This window comes from Manis javanica, chromosome 7, assembly GCF_040802235.1.
Source record: "Manis javanica isolate MJ-LG chromosome 7, MJ_LKY, whole genome shotgun sequence".
Classification (NCBI taxonomy): domain Eukaryota; kingdom Metazoa; phylum Chordata; class Mammalia; order Pholidota; family Manidae; genus Manis; species Manis javanica.
Genome location: NC_133162.1, coordinates 85,132,827 through 85,152,357, shown reverse-complemented (window position 1 = coordinate 85,152,357; position 19,531 = coordinate 85,132,827). Strand labels below are relative to the sequence as shown.

Here is a 19,531-nt window from a genome sequence, read left to right as displayed (position 1 = left end):
TTTTTGACACTATGAATATGGAGAAACAATCTATTTTAAACCAAGGGGAACCACTAATGGTGTGTGTACTTTCCTTCCAGATGATAATTTACTGTGATGTTAGAGAATTCAAGATTGCAGTAAATGGTGTACACAGCCTGGAGTATAAACACAGATTTAAAGAGCTTAGCAATATTGACACGCTGGAAATTGATGGAGATATCCACTTACTGGAAGTGAGGAGCTGGTAGCTGACTGACTGCTACAAAAACTGAAATATAAAATGGCTTATGTAACACTGCCCTTGTTACAAGGTATCTATCATTATATTGTTTCTATATATTGTTAAATGAGCTTGTATAACATTAAGTTCTACTGGGTATTCTCAGTACTTCCCATGCAGTCCAGCACAGAAAGGAATTTCAGGCAACAGCAACTTATAGTCATTATTAAGGCCTTTCTGCTGTCTTTTTTAAATGACCTTCACATTCAACAAGTTCTTATTAAGTGTAATAAGCCTACTGTGTAATATAGCTAACACACACTGAGCACTTATGTTTTTGCTAGCACTGCGCTGGGAGCTAGGGATACACACACACAGGAGTGCATAAAACAGTTCTCTCTGTCCTGTCCTGGAGCTCAGAATCTCCTGTGCTCTGCCATTGTGCCACTGATTCCTACAGTATCACATATAAATTCACCAGATGCTTAGAAGAATTACTCAGCTATTAAATCACCTAGAGACTAATTTAGAGAAGACATTATTATTTCTCCAGCAATGGCTTTCATAACCAATGTTCTTTCATACTCTGTAATTGAAAAGATTGATGTTGACTTATATCTGGCAATTTTCTTCAGCAGAATACGTAGCTCTGTTAGCTGTTAAGCATTATCAAATAATTAATGTCATGAAATCAGAACATAACACAAAGATTAAGGCAAGAAACAAAACAAAAACAAATGGTGTTTAAATGAACTTGAGGTCAATCCCAAGGTCACAGATTTCTATACCAGTAAGTACTTATTTTAGAATATATGAATTTAGGGTAAGTAAAAGGTCTGCTCATACTCCTGTACAAAGTTTTTGGTAGAAGGTGAGTTTAATTTGTAAAATGTTTATGGGTAATTGGCAGTATCAAGATTAATGACTGTTTATAAAATAGGCACTATCAGAAAATTAAAATATAACCAGACTAATGAAATAGAGAGGCAATATAAAAATCTGTTGTTTGCATGTAAATCAACACCACCTTTTTGCTCTTCTGAAGATTAGTCCATCATCATTAGTGACTTGAGATCAAAACGTTGTTCCGCTTTAAGTGATTAAAATCAAACCTGTGTCAGCAAGTCAAATGTTGCATTTCTGTAATTTTTTCCCATTATTCTTTGAAGTGAGTTGGCAGAAAGTTCTTTGTAGAATTCTCACAGGTCAGATCTTGTTACAGGAAATTTCAAAGGTTTGGGAATAAGGTAAAAAGCTAAATCAGTCAGATAATTTTATTGTATTAAATTGCTGGGCTGAATTCTGCCAGGATTTAGGAATATTTTCCTAACAGATTCTGGTCAGATATTATTTCTAGTCATATGCTGAAAAGAATACTGTTAACTAATCTTAATTTTTAAAAAAGTACTCAGCATAAAAGCCTCTAGTGCTTAATTCTTTTCTACCTTTTCATGTTCATTTGTGCTGATTGAGTCTTGCCAAGCTAAAAAGAACTGTGTGCTTTTTGGGAGAGCAGGGGGGTAGGCGGGTGGTGTTTGGCAAAGTTATAGAAGGCAAGAAGCTCTAGAATCCCTAATAATCAGGTTTTATTTTTCTTTCATTAAAGAACATCAGAGAGCATGACTGAGATGCTGGAGTCTGCAGGCCACTTAGGAAAAAGTAAAAGCCCACTTACATTACTTCTAATTCTTATCAGTTGTAGTTCATGTTAATTTTTGTTTTACATGGAGGTATTACTAAGACCTAAGCTGATTCTTTTGTAGAATACAGTATCTTAACAGTTTTCGAAAAGAAGCTATTAGTGTTCATTCATCTTCAAGATGCAGGCTTTAATCTATAAGACTGCATATCAGCCTTTTGCTTCTGGCATAAATCTGCACTAAATTTCTATTAACTGGGTCAAAGATTTTCAAAGTAAATTTGAACTTTGCATGGGACAGTCCTTAGATGCCTTTAATAAAAGGGCATAAATAAAATAGAGGTGAGTTTGCTTTCCAGCTTTGTGCCCTCACTTTCCAGCTTCACCATGACACAGTGGAGAGACTCGATAACTTCAAAGCTTAAAAAAAAATCGGTTACTTTCTCATACAATTAATTCTTTGGTTAACCACCAATGGAAATGTGATCATTTCTAATCCTGAAGGGGCTCCTTCATGCCACCTAGTGTTTCTGGGCCCTTGCTATCTCAGGAATCAGCAGGTGTAGATCATTTTATAAACAGCCCACCCGCTCTGCCCCCCAAAAGACTGAAGATAAAGGAGACATCAATCATAGTCTTGAGTTAAAAATGTATTCCAGAACTATTTGTCTCTATGGGCACATATAAAAATTAAGGCTGAACTACCATCTATCCAAAATGGAGAATAAAAATCCAAATGGCTTTACAGTCAAAAGCATACTTGTTGAGTGCTGAATCAATCATCTTGAAGAGCTACTTTGAATGAATAATCTGACATGGATGCCACACCATATACATAAGCCATTCCTTTACAGGAGTTTATGGCTTTATAGTTAGCTTTGGGTACTGATAATATTAAACATGCCTGTAATAATATCAATTAGAAAAGATTAAACAAACACAGCAGTCTGTATAAAAATACCATGTATATTTTACTCTTTTTGCAGTTCTATACAACTGGCAGAGAGGCTTATGTGGTAGCATGAACCAGGTGGGAATTTTGGGAAGAAGTCCAAGTGGGTGTTAAGGTACCAAAAGTAACATGGTACCAAACATCCAAAAAAAAATGTATTAAAAATTGAACTCTGAACAGAATATGAAACACCAAAAAACCCTGAAGTTTCAGAAGTAGCTCTGGAGTGGCTCTCCTAGTATAGCTTCCAGTTGCTGAATAGTCTTTTGGCACTGATGTTCTACTTCTTCACATTCATCTAAAAAAAAAAAAAATTAATCTTCCTCATCATTAGCCTAATTATTCATATCTTGCATTCTCTATCATTTCATCAAAAGAGAAATGAAGTGCAATAATGAAGCAACATCATGGACTGCTTCTACCACACTCTTCCTTGCCTTCATTCCCTTCTTATAATTTTAGCCTTGGAAGCTGAATAAGATAGTACCTTAACATAGCAGTATATAAATGAAATCCCCAAATTCCTAGGAGTGGCACTCTTTTTTATTTTCTTTACAGATGGCACATGGTGCCAATTTTATCTGCAGATTTTATAGTACTCCAACTTAAGTTTCCAAGTTATGCCTTTGCCACAGCCTTGGCTAGTGGTACTCTTTTTTGTTTCCTTTTCAAGACATAAGAAGCAAGGTGAATGTTTTGGATAAGCAGCAGTATGAAAGTATCTGCTTGCCTCCATCTCCCCTGCTTGATGGTAGAGGCACCATTATTTCTAGGGTTTTATGGTGGCACACTATTAACTGCCGTCCAGACCTCACAAGCTGGGCTTCACCCAGTTCCACCTGTCACACTCACTGTTTATCAAATTACTTAGTCCTTTTAAAGCCTCTAGTTTCTTCCTGTATAAAACAGGGATAATGGCAAATACCCGGTCATAAGGATTAAATGAGATCATCCATGTGGAGCAGGAAGTAAAAGCTGGTCATACTTACAGGCAGCTACCCTATTGCATCCTCAATGGCATCAGATATTTTGATAAAATAACCCCACTGCTGGGGGCCAAAATATTCAACCATATAAACATAGGAGGTTAATGAAAAACAATATTATAGTCTGCACTATCACAAAAAAACGTAAAAACAAAGACTGAATATTACACTGGTCTCAAGTGATGGTGAGGTGGTCCCTTCCTAATGCCCTCTTCCCTCCACCCGATTCAAAATACAAACTCAGCCTCCCAAGTTTACATATGAGATGGGGGGCGAGATAGAGGACTGGCACCTGGGGCTAATCACATTACATCCAAATCTGCATTATCAGTGGGCACATTTTCACAGAATTTTACTGTACTTAGTAGTTTGGGAATTACCTTCCATCAATTCAGCTAAGAAAGGAATGGATTCTGGTAGCAAGACAATATAATTCTCCTTTAGTTTTTCAGCCAGTGCTAACACAGTGATCAAAGCAGCAAATCGAACCTGAAAGGGATAAAAAGGTACACAATTAAAAAAAACTAGTATTGCTTCATTTATTAACTTAAGATCTGACTTGAGACAAGCTCTCTTTAAGTGTTACTTCACTAGAGTTTATTTTATATCCATTCATTCAACTTTCACCTTAGAATACTAGTTTATTTAACAATTTGGGATCTGTTTACAATATGGGCAACTTTATATAATCAGTTTTTCAAACTGTGTTCCAGTACTGCAGGTCTTTAATGTGAATGTCTTTTTATGGTATTTTCCTAAAAAGAAAGCCACATGCAAACTCATGTATGTCTTCGAATCCAACTACACTGGAGCTCACAGCTCACCTGGCTGACAGATGATGCCATCTGTCTGCACAAAGATGTCTTCAGCCATTGCAGGCAGGACACCTGCCTGGTCACCACTATGGCTGTGTGAGGGGCCAGGGCACTGGCTCTGGTCACACTCTCACCCCAGCTCTGAAGAAGAAAAACTGTGTGTCACCATATCCTCATTTTGGACCTTAAAAAAAGTTTTGGGTGTTTCTCACATGTCTTTTCTATGCCAAGTAATGCATACAGGTGTTTAGATAAAACAGTTGTTAGCAGGTAATTTACTAGTCCTCTCTGGTTTTGGATAATTTGAAGAATATTTGGATTTGGTGGAGTTCTTTAATTCTGCAACTTTCTAAGAACCTACGATTTAAAAATTGGGGCTCCATCAAAATAACCTCGTTCTCGTATTTACTAATGTTATAAATTTCAACTAATAAACCTAATAGTACAAGTCTGCTCTGGTCTGTTTTATCCACCGAGCTTCCAGTATGATGATTAGTTGAGAAATGGCTTCTCTGCTAGAGGAGTTTGAAATCTTGATACTCATGTACGGAACTTCTATTCACCCTCCCCCAAGTTAATGGGCGTCAGCTACCCCCACTTACTTTGTATTATTTCACAAAATCCTAAGCCTAAAACATGAAACAGAGATGATGTACTGCTCTAATGTGAAAAAGTTCTGTGACACTGAAAGCATTCATCTGGGAGCACGGTGACATTTCAATGGTGCTTAAAAGCATTTAGAATGTATTGTAGCATTGTGTATTTAGTAATATTTAGTATTGTGTCAAACACACCATGGTGGTAAGGGAACTCCTATTATCTACAAATAACCTATAAATAAAACCCAAAATTTTCTCAGGCTCAAACTTCTCCCAAACACAGCCCAGCCCCTAGTCCCAGAAGATAAGCAGCAGTTGTCCTTGCTGGCTTGCCATGGTCCTACACCAGGACTGCTTTAAGGCTGCTAGGCTACACGGTGAAGATGCACAGCATCAGAGCTTGTCAAATGCAGCTCCTAACCTTGGCAGAAGAGTCTCTCATCTTTAGAAGAATCTGGTAGTTCAGTGGTTTCCAAAGAGAGTCATCTGCCATGGCCACTGAAAACTGTGCAATGCATGGTATTAGGTGCTTCGTCACCCGTTCCTGGAACTTCTCTTCTCCTCCAAGCCTGTTTTCTAGCTATTAAGAGTAAATGAGACAAGGACTTTCAACAACAGGTTGTAGTTTTGTATGAAAAATACCCAGTGTATAAATAGTATTTACTATCCTTCATGATACTAGTGGGCTCAAAATCCAGAGGTTATTCTAACAACCTCTCTAAAACAAATTTACCACCTTGTGGAATCCAAACGGAATCTCACAGCCTTTAGCATTACCCTTTTTCCTCTAGCAGGACATCTTAAGAGTTCTTCTAGAGGACAGACAAGCCCTGAAATATTCTCAGCAAATCCAGTTTTAAAAAATTGAAAATTTAACCATTAGACCTTTCATTTGAAAAATTCCAAAGTAAAACTCAGTGCATACTAAAAAGTAATAAATTTTGTAGAACAGGGAAAAAAACAAAAAAACAGGAACAAACAAAGACCTGGAGAAAGAAAAAGCCCAGCAGGCTGTCATTTTGGTAGATATAAAACCTATAAAGCTTTAGCAGCAATGGCTTCCTCATCTTTAACAAAAGATGGTTCTATCTGGTTACCTGATCCACCAGGGGCATCATCAAGGCTTCTGCTCTCTCTTTACTTACAAAATGCTGGGTGTCAAAAAGGAAGATTTTATATAAACAATTCAAAACAAACTGTAACAGCAAGCAGCATTTTTCAGGGTCATTTTCAGAGTCGAAAAACACTTCATCTGTAAATAGGGGAGAGTAAAGATGAAGAAACCTGAATTTCACAAATTTTATCTCCACTGTTTAAATTACTATTTAAACACTAAAATCAGAATCATTTCTAAAATGACCTGGAAATCATAATCAGGATGAAGGTACAACACAAAATGATGGGTGTCACACATAAGCAATTCCTTCTTTAAGAATTGTTAAGACTGCTTAAATGACAAGTTGTCAAGTGGACTGCTTATTAGCATTAAAGAATAAACCAATCTTAATTTTTATATTTTAGTTATTTCCAGTAACTTACAGTGATGTCTATCCTCGCAAGTGAGTCAATTAATTAATAACATGATTTCGTTATGCTAAAAAAATACGTCAGTGCCTGACAATGGAGTATGAAGTAAAAAATTCACCCCCCTATGCTGCCTGTACTTTGTGTGATGTACAAAGAACAAGGGTGTCAACTGGAGTCAGCTACCAACCTGTTTTGGAGATGTTCACCTGGTTCAAGGTGTCAGCAAAAGGCTTCACTAAGTGGCCAGCAAACAGAGTAAAAAGCCCTTTCAGTTTTTCAGCAATGCAATCTGCCAAGTTATAAAATGTCAATAGTCTGTCCTTTGGGGCATCCTCTGTTTTAGCCCAATCAAACAGCTAAAAAGATAAAGTCATATTAGTTTCTTCTATATATCTTATAACTTTGTATAGAGGACAAAGGACATGTGGAAGAAGAAAGCTTACCTTGAAGAACAGAGGTCTGAATGTCACTTCAGAAAGTTTCACAACCATGGTTACTAGACAGTCAATGATAAAATTTTCTGTTTTTCCAATTTCCTCGAGATCATCCTGTAAACAAAGAACTGATTTATTAGCCAGAGTGCTGACATCTATCTCTTAGTAATTTTGGCAAATCCTACAGGTTATCAGGTCATGCAGATTTCTGTCTAGCCTTTCAACAGGCAGACGGTTTAGGGTCTGGGTACACACCTCAGGGTGCTGTGCGCGAAAGTCCAGGGCCTCCAGGAAGAACGCAGTGAGCTGAGGCTGATGGGAGCTGAGCTCTTCCTTCTTCATCACCCCCAGGTGCTCTTGCAGAATGCTCATAAATGGACCCATATGATTCTACAGCAACCAGTAAAGAGATATGTCAGTTTTTAATATTCCTAGAGTTTATTAATGAGTTTGTAAAGGAATTAAATAACCATATTCTTAAAGTAAAAAGTATTAAATTTCAGTACCACATCTCCCTTCTCCAAAGTCTAACACCCAACAGAATCTAACCTTCCAGTTCTCAATATGCCTGTACGTTTTGTTGATGGCTGGCAGTAAGACTCGAGGTGAGAGAGTGGTGGCCAGTGTCTTTTTTAGAGATGTGAGATGAACATTAGCTTGTAAGGCAGAACCCATTTCACTGGTGACTTTCTCCAAATGAACCACCTAGAGGAGTATGAAAGAGACGGAAGACCATTACAGGTACTCACAGAACGTCTACACACTTGCAGGGAGTCACAGAGATGAGCTGAGAAACCAATCCAAATGTTATAAACTGGGAAAAGCCCAGCCCACTTCAACTTTACACAACTCCTTTTAAAGCCAACCTGAACATTGTAGGTAAAATGGACAGATGCCCCTTTTCCAACTAGAGTCAGGGATGCAGATTAATGGTGGAAAGCAGAAGGACATGGAGCACTCAGGCTGAAAATTTTTTTAGAGGACAGTAATTCAGGGACTCTGGGAAGTGTCAAATCAAATTCTTCCTAAAAAAATCTAGGAAGCTCCTCAGATGTCGAATCCTTTTCTGTAAGAAGTCTAGTTTCAAGCCCTTTGGGGGGAGTATGTGAATCAATTGAATCATCTGCATCATAGCGTTTTATGACAAGGTGATACCCATATGAGTGCATGATTAAGCAGGAGGGACAATGGGAAAGAAAGAGGCACATAACAGACACTAAAAACTGAAAGTACAAATAAATTTATTACGTCTGTCATTTGTCCCTTTCTCCACCACCACAAACAGCATGTTGTGGCCACTGTGGCTCACCTGTGACAGAACACCTTCGAGGTAGGGGCTGATGAAGTGTGGGAGAGTCTCAACAACCTTCTGCACAGCTGCCAAAGCACTGAGCAAGTAGACTTCTCCAGAGACCTGCTCGCTGGTATTTTTCATTGTTGCCAGCAGTGATGGCATCAGGCTAGAAATAAAGAACATGAGTTCTAGAGTAACTAAGCAGCAAGAAAGAATGGAGAATGGAATAGAAGTCATTATGAAAAAATTCCAACATCTGTGCTCATGTCCCAGCCTACAAAACGCTGTCTGCAGATTATGTGACTAGAGCGAGAAATCCCCCAGGGCCTACAGCACTGACGTAACAGTCATTTTAAAAAACATCTTTCAAAATTTAACACTTGCTGTGTGTCAGGCACTGTGCAAAAAGCCTTACAAGCACTCCCCCCATGGGAATTCCATGAGGTAGATACTGTCTCAGTTGTTCAAACAGGCTAAGTAACCTGCCCAGGCTACACAGCTGGTAAACACCAAAGCCAAGAAGAGTCAGAAGCATCCCACTTCTGAATGTGGTAGCAGGAGGCAGCTTTTGCTCTACTGGGTGGGCCTGTAGAGAAAGGAGCTTCACCTATTGCTTCCTATTTACAATGGTCAAAGGGAAGCAAAAATTAAGGGATAGTAAATATGGTAAAGGTAAATGAGAATGTTCCTTCAGTTTGAAGAAAAGATCAGTTTTTTAAGAAATTTGATTTTATGTTACTGCTACTTACAGAAAGGTTACTAAGATAGGATTTTTCAATTTGTACCAGAAACCCTAGGTAATGGTTCCTCTTCCAGGTCCTAGTCAGCATACCTGGAAAGCTGAGGGATGGCCAGTACTTCGAGGGTAGCAGTCACCTCTGCTACACACAGCAGGGCACTTCCCAAGACATTTTTCTCTTCTTTTGATTTTGGAGCAATCAGTTTCACTGTGGTGTTCAGCACTGAGACAAAATGCTCTGGATTTTTGGCACCAAAATTCTTGCATAAAAGTTTTAGGGTATACAAAGCTGTTTGTCTGTTTATTGCTTGTTCTTCTATCGCCTTTTTTTTATGCTGCACAATGGCCAAAAGGACTGGAACCAGTTTTAGGAAACGATAAACCTGAAGGGGATAGCCAAATTCCCAAATAATTAAAGCTGCAAAAAAAAAAATACTAACTGATTTTTCCTTTGGTACTGCTTGAGACTAAATGGAAATTAAACCAAGAGGTCCTAATCCACACAACTATACACAAGCAGCTGTTTCTCCATCTGCTTTACCTACTGCTAAGCCAGTGCATGTGCTGGTGACCAAATTTCTGACTTAAAGAAAGCATCCTATTGTTTTACAGTAAAAGAGAATTAGAATTATGCTAAAGCTAAGGCAATGCATGGTTTTTATATTAAGCAAGAATTCCATTAAGCTGAAATTCCATTCTAAACTCATATATATACTATTAGAATTAATAGCACATTTTAAACATATGTCACAGCATTATGTTTAGACAATAATATGCCAACTTAAATTGTATTGCTGGACAAACTGAAGGGAGTTAAATGCTGCTCTTTGATAGAGCAAAAAATGGTAAATGTGTCTGATATACACTCTTCACTTACGATTTTCTTTTTCCAGGGTGTATTCTGCTGTAGCTTGTTGTTCAAAAGATCCAATGCTTTCCGGCGAACAGATGGCAGTGGGTTACCCAGCAGCCCTTTGATCACAGAAATGAATGTTTCTGGGGGCAGCAAGGCATTGACCTATAGAGCAGTTTTAACAAAAAAAGTTAAAAAAGGGAAGGTGGACTCAGATTAAGATAGACTTTCACTCAGTGTATACCTTCTAGGCACCAGGGATTTTCATACACATTTTCTTATTTACTTCTTACACTAACCCTTCAGCGTCATTACTAATCACATTTATTAAAAACAAACAATAAGAAAACTGATGCTAAGAGTAACTGAATTGCTCAATGACATATACCTAATTTGGCTAGATTTTGAACAGTGATCCTAATGTCCAGGCCAGTGACATTTCTAATGTACCACATACTCTGCCTAATAGGTAATTTTCCTTATTCCATTTGAATTAGTGAAACATTATATAGTAGTAAATGACTGAATATTCAAAGCATTGTATTTGAGGTACACATTCTCATAATTGGTAGGGAAATAACTATCAGACAGATTTATTTCTAGTCATCAAGAGAATCTTTTCCAAGAAAAATCTGAGCATTATATTAAGAGAAGCTACTGATAAGTTTATTTTCAAAGTAAAACTTTGTTTCAGAATGACACAAATATGGCCTTACAGTGACATAAAAATGGCAACAAAACACAGTAGCAGGGAGACATGAAAACCTACCTTATCCAACATGTCATAAGCTTTACTGAGTAGTGCTCGCCAAAACTTCACAGTTAGTTTGTCTTCATTTTTCTCCACAGACTGTGCTACAGTATTAATATAGCCAAGAACTGTTTCTAACAACCTAAAACACAGGAGACTTGTATAAGAGTTTTGCGTACTACTTTTCCAGCTTTTTGAGAAGAAGGTTGAAGTTACTGCCAAATAAAAACTCAAAGGAGGAAAGTAACATACCTCTGTTCAAGGCCTTTTAAAACCTGAGGACCACCACTTTCAACTACCTACTTTTAAAAGAAGGCATCATTAGAACAGTATGGAAACTAGTAATAAAACAACCATTTCAACAGGCTCAATGAAACTCATCTAAGATTGTTCAACTCAAACTTCCCAGTGACTGTTTTCTGATGTTACAATTTGCCAGGTTCAGATCATCGCCACTATTCTGTAATAACTATTTCCCTTAATTACATTCTATTCCATTTTCATTAGTCTAGAGGTATTTATAAATCTGTAAAGTACTACAAAGATTCAGAAAAATACGGCAAGCAACCCACACTCATTTTACCCACTGCTTTAATGAAATGCTAATCTTCCCTTAGCTCATAGCTAATTTTAAGATGTTAGTTATGAATGCAGCTGCGGTCCCCTATACACTGCTCCCTAATCCTGTTCTCCACTACCTAGCCCTACTAACTTGCCTCTGCTGTTAAACGTTATCAGACAGTATATATCATTCATCAACATGCTTTTCTGGTAATACCAGACTTTTGAGATCTCTCTGTAGTGATTTACATTGGTGTAGTTCATTTTAACTGTTCACAGTATTCCTCTATACCACAACTTGTTTATTCATTCACCTCTTTTGGTAAGCATTCAGTTTATGTACTTTTTGTTACAACAATGTTAAAAAAGAACATTTTTACTTGTTTTCTTGAGCATCTAGGTAGGTGTGTATACCTGAGAATGTACCTGAGAATGGGAACTGTTAGATCATAGATGGTCTTTAACCCGACTGGACACTGCTAAGTGCTTCCTGAAGTGGTTGTACTGAGACTCACACTACCCATGCTCTATGCACAAACAACCAAGTCCCCACTGCCCTGCCACTTCTTGGTGTTGACAAGTTTAAAATTTTTACTAATCTGATGTACATTATAGTGGCCTCTCATTTAATCCCCATTTTCCTTCTTACTAGGGAAGTTCTGTTGTATATTCACTGACCATTTGTGATTCAACTTTAGTGAATCCATGTTCTTTGTCAGTTGATCTAATGGAAACGTATGCTTTTTGATTTAGCCTATGGCTTTCTTTTCATTTTGTTTATGGTGGCATTTTGCTGAACCGAAGTTTTAAAAAAATTATTTTCCATCCTCTGGTCACAATGTTCCCCTTGATTTTCTTCCAAAAGTTATAAGTGTTCCTTTTCACACAAGTTTTTAACCTACCTAAAATTTTCTTTTGTATGTAAGTGTGAGATCAGTCTTTTTCCTCACATGGAAAAATCATGCAAGCTCTAGTTCTTGGACAGGTCTCTTTTCCCACTGCTTTGTTTTGCCACCTGCCATGTAACACATTTCTTACATGTGCATGTGTGTCTGGGCTTAGACTTCAGTCACACTGGTCATTCTGATTGCTCTTGCAGCTCCACTGCCCATGGCAAACTTGCTTGATATAAAACAGGATCTACACTGACCCCATAAGTGAGCTTGCTGAACTAATTACTAGTTTTATGCATTTGCTGATTCTTAAGCTTCATTTCTTTTGCTGAATAGAAACAATGACAGAGGACATTGCTATTCAGATTTTCTGTCTCATCATGAATTATGATGTAAACTCGTTTCTCAGAGGTATATTTATCAGGCCATGGAAGCTCCCATCTATCTTCCATGGCCTGATAAATGGAAGCATAAGTAAGTATTGAATTTACTGAATTACTTCTCTGTAAATATTTCAAATATCATATATGGTTTCCCCTCTTGATCTGTTCATGCACTGTAACATATGTATAACACAGATACTCTAATGGTAAACCGCTCTTGTGTTCCTGGTCATGACCCTGATCCTTCTTTTTCTCTCATTATTTCTTTCTTTCTCCATTTTATTTTTCTATTTCCTTCTTGTTTAAAGTTTAACATTAAACAGAAAGGTGCACAAATCAAATGTACAGCACAAAGAGTGTATTATCAGCACCACAGAATCCCTCTTCTTCTTGGCCCCTATTACTACCTTTCCCCTCTTCCCAAAGACAAATACTATCCTTACTTCTAAAACCAGATCTGTTCTGCCTGTTTCTGAACTTTATACAACTGGAGTCACAGGATGTGTTTTTCTGTGTCTGCTTTCTTTTTCAACATGATATGAGATTCATCAGATGTCATGGAGGTTCATGGGCATCCACCTACAGAGGCAGATACCTTTTCCCACTCCAATGCTGACAGCCTCTTGGGTTGTTGTCAGTTCTGGGCAACCATGAATCATGTGCTCATGAACATTCTTGCTGGTATCTTCTGGTTCATATGTTCATACATTTCTGTTGGGTTGATACCACTCAGAGTGGAATTACTGAGTCAGAGGATTTATATATATACAACCTTAGTAGAGCACACAGGTTTTTCACGGTTAACTGGATTATTTTTTTCTATTATTTTTTAAAGGTATGCCCCACATCTTCATGAGGTATGTGCCAAACTATTTCTACTAGTATAAAACATAGTTCCTTCAGAAAAGCAAAATTATTTTGTCATAAACACATTTAAAGAATACATCACCTTTCTGATAAAATTATTGGAAGCCAGGAGCTGAGACATGAAGGACACTGACAAAAATTTAAAATGCCGTAGTTGCTTGCTAGTGTGAGTCTCTATGTTAAAAATCTGTAGCATGTCTTCTTGTGATTCACTCTTACTAGAGACTGCTTTGGGAATGGTTTCTGAAAAAGAGCAACAAAACAAGTGACCTCATTCATCTTCAACCTGACTATTTAGTGTAGACATAATGAGCATGATAAATGGGATACAATTTTCAGAAAGAAATTTGTGAATCTGTTTCACCCAGTTATTCCTCTTGTAAACTAGTGAATGATGTTAATTGTATAGTGAACCCAGTGATGCTAAGTTACCAACAGCCCTGAGAATAGTGTAGGACAAAAACAAAAACAGAGCAACTGACATAAGTAAATGGAAGACACGAAAATTACAATAGGGCCTTTAAATGCTGGCTCCACATGTGATTCTGAAGCCTGAGGTATTTATACTTGGTGACCCACAGTAGGCTGATATGAGTCATGTCCAGCCTTCAACACTTAATTCTGAAAGTCTGAAGATGTGTGTCCTAAAACTCTGTAGAATCCCATATTCAAATCTATCTAATATAAAAAGGTTGGGAGTGTAGTGGCTGGGAGTCCATGGTAGGCCACTTGAAAACCACTGTCCTAAGAGTGCCTCAAAAATGAAGCCTTCTTCCTTAAGCATGTCACCACATACAGCTCTCCAGGAACCTTCCTTGTCTGTCCTTGCCAAACCTGAGCCCACTATAGGTGAGACAAGTCACCTCCTGGCCAAGCAGAGAAGACAGGACAAGCAGCTGGCCACTTGGGAAACAGTCCCTGTGGAGGTGTTTTGTACCTTCTTTCTAATACACCTTGCTTTTCTGCTTCCAAGGGCAGAGAACTAAGAACCTTCAGCCTATCCACCCTTTAAGCCAGTCTCACTGGTGCTGCAATTACTGGAAATTTCTTCAAGACTCCCATATATGGTAAAATTTAAAATTTTACCACTATCTTTTATTTCTTCTTGTAAATGTCTTAACAGATATTTTAATGGAAAACTAAGAGAGAGGTGATAAGGTCCTGCTAACTTGCTGTCACTTTGCTATAATTGATCCAACACTCCACAGCCAGCATCTCAGGGCAAAGGCACAGAGGTGTAAGAGCCAAGTAGACAGAAAAGGCAAGTGGAAATCCTACTTATTACTCCTCATATGGATCTGAGAATATACACAATTATATATTCAAATTAAAAATTAGTAGCTTAAAGAATCCTTCTAAAGAGGCACTATGACTTCTAAGTATAACTTGCATTGTCTTTTCTTTTTCTTGAATTTCAGATTAAATAGTAATTAACACTTGATTTATGCCTACCTTCTTTTTCCTCTGGCAGCTTTATTAAGTACTGGAGGATATTCATCAAGCTTTGTATCTGATGCTGGACACCAAATTCACAACAGACGGAAATCCAAAATTCAGTGTCTGCCTCTAAAATAGCATCCTATATAGAGAACAGAAAAAGGTAATAAAACTATACCTATCAAATTTATGTTACTTTATAAGCAGAAATAAGGGAAATGTTTTAAAAATTCCTTAGCATGCAAAGGTACTACCTATTGTTCCTCATGGTCATGGGTAGAAGCAGATGAATGAGTTACTGCGCTCCTTGCATAAAAAAGTCAATATATGAACATTGCTGAGGGTGTAATTCCAGAATCACGTGCATCATGACTTCTGGTAGAACTGAACATACTACTGAATACGGTCTAGAGCTGTTCCTAGATCCCATGTCTAAGAAGTCAGTCATTTAACAGTCCTGGACCTAGATGCTGACCCTCATCTATCCAAAAAGGGCTCTTCAAAACAATCACTGTGTCTTCAGGATTTCGACAATGCCTACACTCCTCTTTCCTCATGAAATGCCCTTAAAACCACTTTCGAGAGACACAATTTAATCACTTTACAGTCATATTCTGCTGGGCTTAAAACAGAATAACCCAGTATGGCACCAGGCCTGTTTTGTAAACAAGTCCCCACAGCAGATGACTCACAGTGCCACAGGCTCTGAAAGCAATTCTGAAGAATGTCAAACCACATCTGACACTTCTGAGCAAGTACTGTTTAATAATGCCCATCAAGCATTACTAGCCCCCACATTTAAACTGGAAAACATCACACAATCTGGGTGAAACATCACTTTCTGTCTTACCAGCCCCCCTATATTCTGACCTTTTCTCCATAGGCAGCTGTTAGCACTGTTTTAGTGACATATTGTTCAAAAAGCAAGATGAGGAGAACCCAGAGGAATCTTTCTGCACCCAGTGTGTCAACAAGCTGGACAAGGACAGGCAGGCGCCTGTGCTCGGGAACATGTGGCAGTGCATCCACAAATACACCGATGATTTTCATTGCGACTTCTTCCACGTTTCTCGTAACTTCCACAGTGTCTCCATCAGACTGCAGAGCAGCAAGCAGGCACGGTGAGCAGGAGCATACAACCCTCCACAAAGCAAGCATAAAGTGGTTGCAAAAAGGCCTTCGGATGTGCCCCAAGAAAGCCCTCAAAAGAATTTTAATAATCAAAGACCTACCAGTAGATCTCCTGTGAGTACAAATTATGCCCAGGCACTGTTAGGCCCTGAGGGGAATGTAATCAAGTGTGGGACGTGAGCCCTGCCCCAAAGTGTGGGAGATTTATCATCTGTATTGGAACAAGACACACATGCAAAAAGAGAAAAGCAGGAACTAAATGGTAGGTGACAAATATGTAGCACCAATAACAAGTCTGCTCTCAGGCCATCTCAGAGGTTGTACAAATCAAGCAGGATTTGTGTTTTGCCTCGAGAAGAATGGGTACAATTGAGATAGAGTACAGAAAGATCATCAACTTCCTGCTGCTTTCAGAGGCTGAAATCACTTTACTCTGGTACTGTGCTCTGAGTATAGCTGATGAATGAATGAAAGAATGAATAAATACTTGAATAAATGAAAAAACTAATGCCCTCTACTTCTAGCTGTGTCAACTCTCCACCAAATCAATCTACAGAACATTTTTCATACACACTGTGTATACTCCCAAGCCATGCCTTTTTGCATGCTATTGATGACTCAGCCATTTCCCTGAGCAAATCCTATCCATCTTTCATACCAGTTCAAATTCTGTTTCTTATATAACTGGTTTGGCCCATAAGGACCTTCCCCTATTCTAAACTCTTCACATTTATCTAGTTTATTGGCATATATGGCATTAATGCATGTTTTTTTTTTTTTTAATCTGTGCCCTGTACTTGCCAATTTGTTGGACACAGAGACCATCAACTGAATTAAAAATAGACAGTGTTGAATATGGTCATCCCTGAAATGGTAAATAATGTGAGAAAAGACATTAATGATAAGTGGATGCAAACAGAAAACTCAAGATGTCCACGCTCTTTCACATCCTCCAGGCTGCTTTTTAGTTCCAATGTGTTCATTCCTTACTGGCAGCGACTACATCTCACTCATCTGAGCTCTTTAAATATTATAGGATGCTTGCAAAATGCTGACTTGGCTGTACAGCAGAACTAGCTATGAATGTTTATTCTTGCTTTTGGAAAAGACATTATTTCTAAGATTACTTAACTTCACCATTCTAAAATTTAAGAGGCACAAATACCTGAGCATTGCAGAAAGGCTTTTAATGTCTTGTTTACTTCTACTTGAATTTCGTACCATGTAAAATTTTAAAACTTAAAAAAATACTATTAATGATGGTATAAAGACAGCTTACGTGAATAAGTGCAGGAATAACCATTTTCACTGTCTTGTTAATAACTTGAAAGCTGTAAGTATCATCCAGACGCATGACATTGGCTCCCATAAATGTAAAAATAGACATGATATTGTGTAGAACTTTATCCTGAAAGAAAATAAATCCTTCAACATTTTCTATCTTAAACACATCAAATATCAATGACTCAGCAATAAAGAGAAATAACTCACGGTAAAAATGAGCAAGGTCAAAGATAAACAAATGGTCAATTAGCACAAAAAAAGATGCTCAACATTATTAGTCATTAGGGAAATGCAAAATCCAAATCACAAGACACTGCACCCACCAGGATGACTAATAAAAGACAGACAGTAACAACCATCAGCAAGGATGTGGAGGAATCAGAATGCTCATAACTGCTGGTGGGTACGAAATGGTGCAGGTGTTTTGGAAAATAGTCTTGGCAGTTCCTTAGAAAGTTAAAGTTAACGTTAACTTATGACCCAGTAACCCCACTCCCAGGTACACACCATAGAGAACTGAAAACATGCTCACACAAAGCCTCACAAATGAATGTCCACAGCAGCGTAACTCATAATAGCTAGAAAGTGAAAACTTAAATGTCCATCAGCTGATGAACAGATAAACAAAATGTGGTATCTCCATACAATGGACTATTATTCAGCCACAGGGAGGAATATTATGCCAAGGGAAAAAAGTCAGAAACTATTAGGCCATGTGAAAAGAAGTCAGAACACAAAAAGAGCCTTATATGATATGATTCCATTTGTAGATGTCCAGAATAGGTAAATCCACAGAGGGAAACTGGGTTAGTGGCTGTCAGTGGCAGTGGTTGTGGTGGTACAGGGAATGGGGAGTGACTGCTAACGGGCACAGGGTCTCTTTGGGGGATGACATAAGTCTTCTGGAAGTAGATAATGGCAATGGTTATATAACATTTTGAATATACTAAAACCTCTGACTTGTACACTTTAAATGGTTGCATTTCATGGCACACAAAATATATTTCAATAAAAATAAAGGAAAAAATATTAATAATTGTTTCTGGATTATCAACCCTTTTGAGACACTCTCTTCCAAGAAAAGAAAAATCCTATACACATAAAATCTTGCACATGATTTCAGTGAATCAAGAGGCCCCCTAAAGCTCATGGAGGACCTCAGGTTGAGAATCTCTGACCTAAAATCTCTAATATGAAGGTAGTTTCAGTCTCTCCAAAAATCTTTAAATGATGTCTTTCTCTAAGGGACATGACTAATTTGAGGTAATTTATAATTGAATTAACTTTAAGTCATTGGTTGAAAGCTGTTTGAGAAGTAATGAGATAGTAATTTCCCAAATAACACTACTGCTACCACCTACTGGATAGCTATGCTGAGCCAGGCACCATGCTAAGTGCCAATCCTAAATTACCCAATGGCACCCTTACAGTAACCTGTGAAGAAGGATGCTGTTATTCCCTTTATGAAAAGAGGAACCAAATCTTTAGGAAAATCAGCCAGCTCGCACTGTCTCAGCTAATTAAGAGAGGGCAGAGTCCCACCAGCAGTGTGAGATCCTCAAGTCCACTGAATTCAAACCAGTGAGTACTTATGCATTTCCATGGAAGAAAGTATCTGCAATATCTGCTGAAGTCTCAAATCATTAGTACTTACTGGGAATATTCCAGCAACTGTACCCAAAAGTAAAAGGGCATGGTGGTGGGTCTGAGGCATCTCTGAAACACGGATGCACTGGACTATCAATTCCACATTGAACTTCTCCTCATCTAGAACATCTACAGTGGTGAGAAATAAAAGATCTGTAAGTGGGAGGGACATTCATCCTCTCAGTAGATAATTTTTCTACGCTTTCCTTTCAAAAAGTACGTACCTTTTGGTATTTTGCTGCCATCTGGAGAGAGTTTCTGGCAGATGTTGAGCAAACAACTTAGAATTAATTGTTTGGTGTATTCCATATTTCCCTGCTCCGGTGGCAAAGGTTCTAAACACCTTCAGGATGCCAGGAAGGGAGATGATGGGAAATTAAAGAGTTGTACTATTTCATTGATGCATTAGTGACCACTGTCCAGAACACACTGAATTACAGTAACTACAATATAAGCATTCAGCATAAAGTCTATCAAGAAGAGGTAAGATTTCTAACTCTTCACTTGTACATAAAGGCAAGCACTTGTGTCACATTA

General features: G+C 38.0%; 2 protein-coding genes across 10 annotated transcripts in view; one reads left to right on the top strand and one right to left on the bottom strand.

Moving 5' to 3' along the window:
• The window catches only part of LGALS8 (galectin 8), a 50,185-nt gene extending 35,090 nt beyond the window's left edge, over positions 1–15,095 (top strand). For 5 of the 7 annotated variants that reach the window (XM_037007305.2, XM_037007304.2, XM_073241257.1 and 2 more), the window contains one exon: positions 81–1,332. In XM_037007305.2, the coding sequence (XP_036863200.1) occupies positions 81–230 (150 nt within the window). In that variant the 3' untranslated portion in view covers positions 231–1,332. Of the gene's footprint in view, positions 1–80; positions 1,333–1,808; positions 5,046–14,966 lie in introns of those variants that run through there. The other 2 variants (XR_005058304.2, XR_005058305.2) reach the window with 2 other exon arrangements.
• The window catches only part of HEATR1 (HEAT repeat containing 1), a 53,418-nt gene that overhangs the window by 643 nt on the left and 33,244 nt on the right, over positions 1–19,531 (bottom strand). The window contains exons 27-45 of one of the 3 annotated variants that reach the window (XM_017643184.3): positions 19,219–19,337; positions 19,002–19,123; positions 17,343–17,471; positions 15,803–16,030; positions 14,948–15,074; positions 13,578–13,738; positions 11,044–11,090; positions 10,810–10,933; positions 10,065–10,205; positions 9,281–9,570; positions 8,464–8,614; positions 7,704–7,859; positions 7,410–7,544; positions 7,164–7,268; positions 6,908–7,076; positions 6,291–6,445; positions 5,615–5,773; positions 4,160–4,268; positions 2,788–3,091 (exon numbers count right to left, since the gene is read on the bottom strand). In XM_017643184.3, coding sequence (XP_017498673.3) covers positions 3,003–3,091; positions 4,160–4,268; positions 5,615–5,773; positions 6,291–6,445; positions 6,908–7,076; positions 7,164–7,268; positions 7,410–7,544; positions 7,704–7,859; positions 8,464–8,614; positions 9,281–9,570; positions 10,065–10,205; positions 10,810–10,933; positions 11,044–11,090; positions 13,578–13,738; positions 14,948–15,074; positions 15,803–16,030; positions 17,343–17,471; positions 19,002–19,123; positions 19,219–19,337 — 2,716 coding nt within the window. In that variant the 3' untranslated portion in view covers positions 2,788–3,002. Of the gene's footprint in view, positions 1–2,787; positions 3,092–4,159; positions 4,269–5,614; positions 5,774–6,290; positions 6,446–6,907; positions 7,077–7,163; positions 7,269–7,409; positions 7,545–7,703; positions 7,860–8,463; positions 8,615–9,280; positions 9,571–10,064; positions 10,206–10,809; positions 10,934–11,043; positions 11,091–13,577; positions 13,739–14,947; positions 15,075–15,802; positions 16,031–17,342; positions 17,472–19,001; positions 19,124–19,218; positions 19,338–19,531 lie in introns of those variants that run through there. The other 2 variants (XM_037007301.2, XM_037007302.2) reach the window with 2 other exon arrangements.